Source organism: Zingiber officinale, chromosome 8B, assembly GCF_018446385.1.
Source record: "Zingiber officinale cultivar Zhangliang chromosome 8B, Zo_v1.1, whole genome shotgun sequence".
Taxonomy (NCBI): Eukaryota; Viridiplantae; Streptophyta; class Magnoliopsida; order Zingiberales; family Zingiberaceae; genus Zingiber; species Zingiber officinale.
The window spans coordinates 10,506,874-10,517,631 of NC_056001.1; the positions used below are offsets into that span (position 1 = coordinate 10,506,874).

The 10,758-nt window shown below is 36.2% G+C and overlaps 1 protein-coding gene across 1 annotated transcript; it reads left to right on the forward strand.

Moving 5' to 3' along the window:
• Positions 1-5,744: 5,744 nt before the first annotated feature.
• On the forward strand, positions 5,745-9,394 carry LOC122015629 (SKP1-like protein 1). Its single transcript, XM_042572620.1, has 2 exons — positions 5,745-6,140; positions 9,025-9,394. The coding sequence occupies exons 1-2, from the start codon at positions 5,829-5,831 to the stop codon at positions 9,196-9,198; spliced, it is 486 nt and encodes a 161-aa protein (XP_042428554.1). The 5' UTR covers positions 5,745-5,828; the 3' UTR covers positions 9,199-9,394.
• Positions 9,395-10,758: the final 1,364 nt, after the last annotated feature.

The window sequence follows — 10,758 nt, forward strand, 5'->3', positions numbered from 1 at the left end:
AAATATTAACTTGTTCCTATCCAATTTTTTTTTTAAGTACCAATTTTTTTTTAAAAAAAAAACTCCTCCTAAACTTGTTCCTATCATCCCTCTTTGATCACAGCAAAAACGAGGTAGGAATTTTTCAAAATAAATTCTTAGTTAACAAAGAACTCTAACTTTTAGGCAATTTAAACAAAATATTTTTGAGAAATTTTCAAAAAATGTTTAAAAAAAATCTTGTTAAAGCATTGTTTAATTTCTATTTTCATGCTTTATCAGTAAGTTAATTAAATATTTTATTTCAATATTTTAGCTTCCAGATAGTGGCAAGGCACTAGGTCTTCTTGGTTATTGGAGCAATAACCACTTTTTTAGACAAAACCTCATAAAGAAAATAATTGTTTAATTTTTCTTGTTGAAAGCGCTAACTTACAAAAATTTAATCTAGAAAAGATTTTGGAACCCAGTATAGGTTTCTTTCTACTAGATTAATCAAGTATTTAAGAGGTTCATAACTTTGGGAACTTTTCTAAGTTGTCCCTGATGTTTTCGAATGTACCAATTCAACTTTCCATAAATTCTAAGTTTTGATTTTTGAAATTTGTTTGGTTTAAAGCATGCATTAGTTTTCATATTTTCAGTTTGCATTTTCAAATTATTGTTTTCTGATTTTAAATTATCTAATATTAATTTTAAGTCAGCAATTTCTTTTTCTGATTTTACCAAGTCTTTTGTAAGAATTTTGATAAATTGAAAAGACTGTTTAGGGGGTTAGAGTACGTACCTTACTTGCCTCTATTTCTGATGCTCCCCCTTCATCGTAGCTTTCTTCTGATGATTCTCCCCCTTCATCTATGCTCATCTCTGAGCTGATATCTTCTTCAATTTGATGGTTGGCCATCAGTGCTACTCCTGAGAAGACTTCGACTTCTGACTCGGAGGATGATGATTCATCCCATGTAGTTTTCAGACTCTTGCGTTTAGAGGACGCCAGTTTTTGAGACTTCTCCTTGCCCCTTTTCTTTAATTTTGGGCAGTCATCCTTGATGTGCCCTTCCTCATTGCAGTTGTAGTATCGGACCGTTCTTCTGTTGCGTTGATACTTTCTCGACTGCGATATAAATTTATTAGTCTTAATAAACTTATTTAACTTTCTTACCAATGGCGTCGCTTCAGTTTCGTCAATTAACACTTCAGAGTCGGAATCGTCCATCTCGGCTTGTAGGACAATATTGAGATTTGACTTCTCTATTTGTTTAGGTTCTGCAATTCGAGATTCATGAAATTCAAATGTAGAAAATAAATTTTCTATCGTACTTACCTCAAAATCCTTAGAGATGTAGTATGCATCTACTAAGGACGCTCATTCTGAAGTTCTTGGGAAGGCGTTGAGCGCATACCGGATCGAGTCTTGGTTTGTTACCGATTCTCCGAGGTTGTTTAGTTAAGTTATTAGTTTCTTGATTCTTGCTTGGAGTTGCGCTACCTTCTCGCCATTGTTCATCCGGAGATTTGCAAGCTGAGTCCGGAGAATATCGTGCTTTGCTAACTTCGCTTCTGAGGTGCCTTCGTGGAGCTCCAGGAATTTTTCCCAGAGGTCTTTGGCGGAGTCATAGCTTCCGATCCGACTTACTTCCTGGGGTGGTAGAACGCTGAGCAGATGGAATTCTGCCTTTTTGTTGGCCACGAAATCAGCTTGTTATTTTTTCGTCCAGTTGTATTCTTCCTTGTCTTTAGGGATTGCAAAACCATATTTCATAACTAAAAGAATATCAAATTCTGTTTTTAAGAATACCTCCATTCGGCGTTTCCATATAGCGAAGTCTCCGTCGAATTTCAGGGATGAATACTTACACCAGCCATCGTCTTGATCTTGATGCTTCAGTCGGCGGTCAGTCCTTCTTAGGAGGTCTAGCTCTAATACCACTTGTTGGTGCAGCGGGGCCGGCAAGAGGGGAGGGGTGAATTGCCTGCAAAATAAAATATACCCTACTCGTGCTTTCAATTCTTAAAATAGAAATAGTAAAATAAAATAAAATAACAGAAAAGAAGAGATAAGAAATTTAACTTGATTACAACCTAGGTGGTTGTTAATCCAATGCAGTTGAAAAGCTCCACTAGAAATGTCTCCTTCACTGTAGACGGAGAAGTCGTTTACACACTAAGAAAGCTCTAAGAGTTGCTAGGAATTTAATACTGAATTGAATGAATATTTCTTAGCTCCAGAGGCCTTTATATAGCTCCTGAAAATCCTATCTCGAGTCTTGAGGGCGCCTCCAAGGGGGTTGAGGTCGTCTCCAAGGGGATAAGCGGATAAAACTTTATCCGCATGCCAACGATCACAAAGACGGGGTTGAGGGCGCCCTCAACGCCATAGAGGGCTCCCTCAATGTGGAGGGCGCCCTCAACACCATGAGGGTGCCCTCAATGCTGCAGGGTATAAATAACTCCAACTTCTTTTTTTTCTCCTTTTCAGCTTTCGAGGTCTTGATTGGTGGGTGATTGCGGCCAACCGAAATAGGGCTCACCCGAACTCAATTTTCGGCCTTCTCCTCGAGCAGGCTGTTGGAGCAATCTGGGTACCCTAAGTTTTGATGTTTGGGCAAAGGTTTAAGTTAGGATTATTGTTGTATTTGATATGCATTGTGAGTGTGCAGGATACAGGTACAACAAGGAAAGTCCAAGTGTGATCTTGGCAAAGGAGGAAAGTCCAAGGATGAGTCTTGGCGGTGTAAGTCCAAGCATGTAGTCTTGGCAACGTAAGTCCAAGTGTAACTTGGCAATGGATGAAGTCCCGGAGGCGCGACCTCTTGGCAAAGGAAGACCCGACAACAATGACAAGGCCGATGGAAGCTCCAGAAGGCAAGACGTAAAGGAGTGGGAGGCATCCGAGGGACTCAAGGATGATGAAGGAGGCTAGAAGGCTAGGTCTAGGTTGGTCGGGCGAGAACGAGTGCTGAGTGAATGTACTCGGGGTAAAATCCAAGAATTAGGGTTTACCGTAGCGTGACTGTAGCGTTACTGTAGCAGTCGACTGGTGGTTTCATCAGTCAACTGGTGCAGTCGACTGGGAGCAAACAGAGAGTTGGTATCGAGCCGTTGGGCTGCAACGGTCGAATTTCCACGAAGGGCAGTCGACTGCATGTTTTGGCAGTCGACTGGTAGGCGGGGTTTTCTAACTTGTGGCCTATATAACCAAGCATTGGAAGTTTGGTTAAGGTTGACGAAATAGTGGTGGTTAACCCCTATTAGTAGTCTACCAGTGCCCTAGCTTCTCAAGAGTCCTTGGTGAGAGTTTGTGGCGAGCTTTCTCCACCCACAAGGAGCTACACGAGCTAGCCGGAGATTTTCCGGGGAGTCATCCACCAACGGATCGGGATCGTCCACCTTACGGACAGCCGTAGAGTAGGAGCTTCATCTCCGAACCACGTTAAACAACGTGTCATTGGGTTTGCTTCTTGTTTATTGTTTTCTAGGGTTAGCTTTGCTTTTGTTTGTTAGTATTTTTATTTCCGCTGTGCACTAACAAGCGTAGGAAGCGACGATTTGGGTGAGACGCTATTCACCCCCCTCTAGCGAATGTCAAGGTCCCAACACAGGCTTCCACCCCGGCTTCTCGTCCCTCGAATGTCGCGCACGTTCTTCTCGTCCACCGGTGTACTCTTCCGCAGTTCTTTCGTCCTTCGGACGCACTGAGCCCATCGGCTCCCTTCCCGTGCCGTCCTTCTCGCTAGCTACATCTTCCGCTCGACTTCCTGCGCTTCTAAGCTCCTGCACACTTAGACACAGGGATCAAAACCAAACAGGACCTAACCTAACTTTGTTGATCACATCAAAACAACCACGGGAGTCAACAAAATCTTCTTTTCTATCTAAATAATTATCATAATTAGCAGCTTAATAAAATAAAATTTATAATTTACAATTCTCCTTCATTCAATTAATAAAATAGAAAAGAAGAAAGGAACAACTTACTTCTCTTCTTATTGTTGTTATAATCAGGGCTGATCCAGAAATTTTATTAAGGGGGCAATGAGTCAGAGATATATATATATATATATATATATATAATCATCACATAATAAAAATTAATTGATGATGACTATCAACAAAGAGCATATATAAGGAAAAATAATTCCTTTTGATTTGGCATTTAGCTGTGTATTAATGAAAGGGTTTTTGAAGAATATTTTATTAATTATATTTTATGTGTAAAATTTTTAAAACATATGGGTACTATAGTAATAGTTAATAATAGATTAGTAAAATTTATTTAAAACATAAAGAAACTATTACTATAACTCTTTTACTATAGCCATGGTGAAGCCTTGTTAAGGGGTACCCGGGCTGTTGCCTGGGGGCCAAGGGAGGTGAGAAACAAAAAAAACTTGGATTTATAGTAGGGAAAGGAAAAAAAATGAGCAATCGCACTACTCCACAGTTTAGGTAGATCACCTGACCTAGCTCCTCCATGGTACCATATTCATATCAAAATAACCCAATGGAGCTGCCCCTAATTGTAGTTGGATAAAGTGAAAAAAGAACTACTTGTAAAGAGTTGTCCGTGGGAAAAAAAAAAATAAAAGAAAGATCATTATTTTTGAAAAAAACAAAGAAAAGAAGATAATTTGTTAGCAACCTCGACTATCTTTGATGGGCTCGATAATGACACAAAAAGATAAAGGTAAAATAAAATAGAGTTATTCTTGCAGTGCTAATAAAATCTTAGAAAATACACGAAGAGGAAAAAGATGACAATAGCTGATGATGTGTTTCTTGCTTATTGGAGGAGAGAAATGGCAGAAAAAGAAAATTCTTGTATTTGAGAAGTGGAGAGTAAAAAATTGTAGGTTTACTATTATTGGATAAGAGAAGGAGAAGAAAGAAATGAGTAAGAAGAGAAAGGGAAAAACAAAAGAGAGACATGAACAAAGGTACGACGATAATGTACAACACGGTAGTAATCGCAATGTGCTTAAGGAGAAAAGGAGAAAAAAATAAAAGAGAAAGTTTTACGAAGAATACCCTAATTTACTTTAAATTTATCAAACTAGTTTAAACTTTAAATTTGATTCATTCATAACTTAACTAAATTCAACTCCAAATCAATCCCAGTTAAACTAACATAATCATTATCTTCCCACTGCCAATTCGTTAATTCAAACCCGACTAAATTTAAATTTAACATCCTCATTTCATATTATATATTTAATTTATCCATTCATATTATTATATGTTTTATTTTTAAAATTTAATAATTAACATTCTAAATTGTGATTTTTTTATATAAAAGTTGTACTAATAGATAGCCCAGGTCAAAAGATTTTTAAATATATGATCAATTTTAGTTATAAAAGATGGTGAATTAACGGGTCAAAAGAACGGTGAGAGTTTTTCATTTATATACTATTATTTTAAAAAAAAATTCTGGAGGAGACATTTATCCTAGCTTAATGAATCTTTACATAGCAAGATCAGATATCTAGTGAAATAATTTTACATCAAACACCCAGCAGATACTAATTACCTAATAGCAATAGGCATCGATCTGAAAAATTGCCAACCAGTTGAAATTTTATGTGCATTATGATAATTTTGCTTAATTATCATATCAATTTGGTAGATTTAATAAAAAGAACATTCTAATTAATTTTTTTTGGAAAATAACCTAATTTTTAATGGTATTTAAGGAATGTGAACTTCGGTGGCGAAATGTAAAATTCCCGTGAACCTTTTACACATTACTCCATTGAAAGCTTCCTAAACAGCGGTGCCCGACGTCTAGGGTTTCATATTTCTCCTTCCTTTTCCCTTGCCTTACGGATAGGTGCCGTATCGCTGTCGCCATGGCGAAGACGATCACGCTGAGGAGCTCCGACGGTGAGGTATTCGAGGTCGACGAGGTGGTCGCTATGGAATCGCAGACCATCAAGCACATGATCGAGGACGACTGCGCCGACAACGGCATCCCTCTTCCAAACGTCACCTCCAAGATCCTTTCCAAAGTCATCGAGTATTGCAAAAAGCACGTCGACGCCACCTCGGCCGCTGCTTCGAAGTCATCTGATGACGCCTCCCGGCTCGCTGACGAAGAACTCAAGTCATGGGATGGAGAGTTTGTCAAGGTCGATCAGGCGACCCTATTCGATCTCATACTGGTGAGATAGCTGAAGGTTTACCTTCTCGTTTATTCTTCTGCTTTCATTCATTGATGGATTCGTGTTGCTCGTAGACTTTCAGATTTGATCTATGACCTCGGAGATGTATCTCTGTTATTTAGGTTTGCATATGCTTATTATCTTGATTTCTGTTGTCAGGAAGAGACTATTTACAAAGGAATAGTTTAATACGCAGTCCTTTGATGGAAATAGTTGTTTGAAGCGCATTAATTATCAGATAAATGGATCATATATGATACATGCCTACATAATATCTTGATTAGCCATAAGAGAAAGGATCTACTAATTGTTAACTACGTTTCATGCATGTCTTGCTGTAATGATGCAGGAAATTTATCTTGGTTATATGCTGTTTATGTTTAATATAGCATCTAAATTAATAGATTTGGTTAAAAACAGTTAATTTGATGAATGAGAATGACTGCATCAGATCGGTTATGGAGAAGTGGAAGCAATGGCCTTATATATTTACTTCTCTTTTTTTTCTTTTTTAATTTTTGACTCCTTATGAAGTTTAATAACTCTTGTGGGATTAGAATTCTTTCTTAAGGATGCCATGCAACTTTTGTCTACAATGCATATAGCATGAGCACCTGAAATACTTTTTGATAGCTAAAATTTAGTCGATACAGTACGGCTAGTGGTTCGCCATTTGTTACGTTAGGCCAAATATTTGTTGTATTGAATTTGAACTTTTTATCTGTTAGTGCCATAGAGTCATTTTGAAATACTTGACATTTTTTAGTTGGGATCCGTTATTTAAGATTTATATGAGAATGAGACTGCTATTGTGAACTGTAAGTAAATATGATATTTTGTGCAGATTTATTACGTGCACTTTCCTACCTTCTATATTTAACACATTCCTGGAGGGACATTCTTTGAACTTTAATCTTCATCCCAATGAGTAGTTATGGCTTTATGAATATGTAATCTTGAAAATCAATCTAGAGAAGAAAAAAAATGAGCCTCTGGAAATGATCAACTACAGAAGATGTACATTTTTGAAGAACAAAATTCACACAATCACAAGAAGGTCCTACGAAAAGGATAACGTATAAGTGTTGAACAATTGTTTGTGAATGGTAAAACAATAATCATGACTAGACTAGCTTAAATGTGAGAAATTCATATTCTGGTTTAGTGTACCTTGAATTTAGAAAGAGATCCAGGCAATCACATAAGTGGCCACATATGCATATGTGGCAGGGTCCAGGTATCCACATCACATTTGAGATATGTGGTTGATTATTTATAATTTACTCCAGTATCCAGGATCAGATGATTTCTGTGGCCTGCATCTACCGTGTATGGCCTGCATACTCAAAACTGGGACTTGCACAAACCAATTTGGGTTAAATCAAATAAATCATAATTATTACTTATGCCTACCTCACAAATAATCAGTTTTTAATTGTTTTTTCCTCCTGAAGAGCTAATTAACGGAACAATTATATAAACTTGGGTGGGACGTGTAAAGGTTAACCTTGACATGTGTTTGGAAATTGGAAGTGTTGACCCACTTTACATTGTTAATTAACAAAAAATGTTATATGCTACTGCATGTTTTACATTGTATAATTGACATTTTTTAAGGTAGACTGTGTGTGTGTAGATATATTTTAATATATATATATATATATTAGTTTATGTCTGAACATATGCACTCACATGTCACATGCACATTTTGCAGTGGATGTTTTGCAACCTCTTGCACGACCATTTTAAAACTTTAAACATAATGCATTTGATGAGGTATCAATGAAAATTGTAACTAGTGAGTCGAACATTGTAAAATGAGTCACACCCCTGTAGAAAAGCAGTACTAAAAAGTTATATTCTTATTCAATGCAAAGATGGAATGGCTACCAATTGTTTTATCCGTCTCCTTAATGGAAGAAAAGGAAATGTGAAGCTATTATAGTTCGTTTTGTCAAAATGTTTTCAGGTGAATTTACCATTTTTTATCAATATGGACCCCTTTGGATGATGTATGATAGGTGTATGCCATAATTGCTTTATTTGCCAGCTATTAGCCACAGTTTAATTCATTGATGTCCAACATCTCATCTGGCTTCTGTTGCCCCTCTAACTCATGCTTATCCAGTTGTGGGACTGCTCATAGCATGCATCTGGTCTCACTTGGAGATAATGAATCAACAGTAATGTAGGAGCTTTTGGTATTACAGGATGGATCTTGAATGGTATGTGATAGAATGAAAGTAAGGATGAAGTGGCAGTTTGAATGCTTAGTTCAGTTGTTCTGTTTGGTTTTACTAACGTGCAATAGTTTTGGGTTAATGACTGAAATTATTTTTTCATATGATTCACACATACTAACGTTTTACTAACGTGCAATAGTTTTTTTGCCACAATGTATAAGATGAGAATAAAATTATTTTAGAATCCAATGTTTGCCAATTTGGAGAGACGTTTTCCAAGCATCACTTGTAAGACAAATGAGGTAAAATTGCTGTTACAATTCCGCCTGATGGGATTTGGAGATGGAAGAAGCCAGTATGAGATCTTTTGCCTTCTATGAATGTTGCCATTCTTCACCTTTGTTCATATAGCATGTTAAAACTCAGGCTTTGATTGCTTATTTCGATCCATGTGAAGAAACAAATACATGACTGTTTAGTGTTTTAAGATCTCTTATGTAACCTTTGTCGAATTTTTTCTCTCCCATTTGAGTAGGTCACCGAGGAACAGTCAATTTGAATTGTCTATTTGATCGTTTTTTTAATTTTTTTTTTCCTTTTTTTTTCTTTTTGAATTGTCTATTTGATCGTTTTTTTAATTTTGTTTTCTTTCTTTCTTTTTTGGTAATTTTTTTATGCTAATCGTGTTCTGTATTTCTCAGGCTGCAAACTACCTGAATATAAAAGGGCTTCTGGATTTGACTTGTCAAACTGTGGCCGATATGATAAAGGGAAAGACCCCTGAAGAAATCCGCAAAACATTCAACATCAAAAATGACTTTACTCCAGAGGAAGAGGAAGAGGTCCGAAGGGAAAATCAATGGGCCTTCGAATGATGTATTATCTTAGTTGTCAAGACGTTCTGATGCTCGATTGAAACTCGTCTATGACTAGTACGTTTAATGGTTATTTACTTTATTGTAATGTTGACGAACGTCTGTGCTTTAGGGGCTATTTTATGGGTTGTAAGATGATTGAAATTGATCTCCCAAAGTTGGCCTAAAATTATTTAAAAAATAAATATTTATGATATTATTCATATTTAATAAATCTAAGAACTTTTAAAATTCAATTTTAAATATTGCTCTTACTATAAAATATTATTACCTTTAAGAAAGAAAATTTTACAAAGATTTCCATCTCTGGTTTGCGATCCTGAAGCAGTTTTAGACGTTGATACAAAATGTGATAGCTAACTGATTGGGTGTGATCTGGATCGGCTGATTTTTGGTTCTCTCAGGGTCTTCAACCGCCCGATTCAAACAGTTGCAAATACTAAGCCAGCAATTTAATTGGATTGTCGATTTAACGGCCAAGTTATGTGGGTTTCGTATCACCTTTTAGTGAATGCTCCCTACGCAAAATAATAATTATAATAAATTAAAAATATAAAATTATCAAGAGTGGCCATTACATTATTAAGAGACTAGGTAACACGGATTAAGATGACAAATGAATTTGAAATTTTATTTTGTAACAAAATTATTTAAGCTTTTCTCAAATATTATATTTTCTTCAGTGCATGTATGATTGAATCACGTCACGTTCTTCTACAAATTTCACAACATAAAAACCAAAACATATGTGCAAAAGGTAACAAATGACTATTTGGTGACTCTCATCTTATAACTTCGTGTCACGGTATCTGGCTTGAAATGACTAAACGGGCATAAACTTCTAAAAGTGTGTTTACTGAATTTGCAAATGCATGAGAATAGTATTGTTAGTTATGAAAGATGATGAATAATAATTGACAATCTGTCGTAAAGATTGTCCAAGTTGTGAGTTGGTTCGTGTTGTAATTTAAAAAATATAGGCCAGTGGAAATTTCACTTTACGTGGGAGATGAAAATAAAAATTATAGAAAGATTTTGCGGATGAAAAACGTTTTCTTATTTATTTGATTTATTTATTTATTTGATTGACGGATTTATAAATCCGATAGAAATAATTTTTAATTATTCTTTTTCTGCCTGAATTGGCAAGGATTTATTGACATATGACTTTGGCCTATTTCAAGTCTGTCGGAGTTGCTGCTTGATCTACTACTATGTGACTAAAGATGCCATATATCTGCATGGCGCGAGTAGGATGTCGATGCAATGAGTTTACCACATAAGTGTTGGAAAATTTAAATGGAAACATGACTTCTAGGTTTTAGTCTTATAATGAAAGAGCAACTTTATGGCTAATTCATAGTAAAGGAGATGAGAATTTAGAGTCCGAATTGTACCAACTTAAGAATTCTTTTGTGAACCAATTGTTCCCAATAAATCGGTCGGGACACGATGTGTCCACGAAAGTCAGTCAGAAAATATCACATGTCTCTTTCGGACGCTCAAGCACACGTGACGTTGTTACATAACTGCTTCACAAATAAGCACTAATGCTTGGCT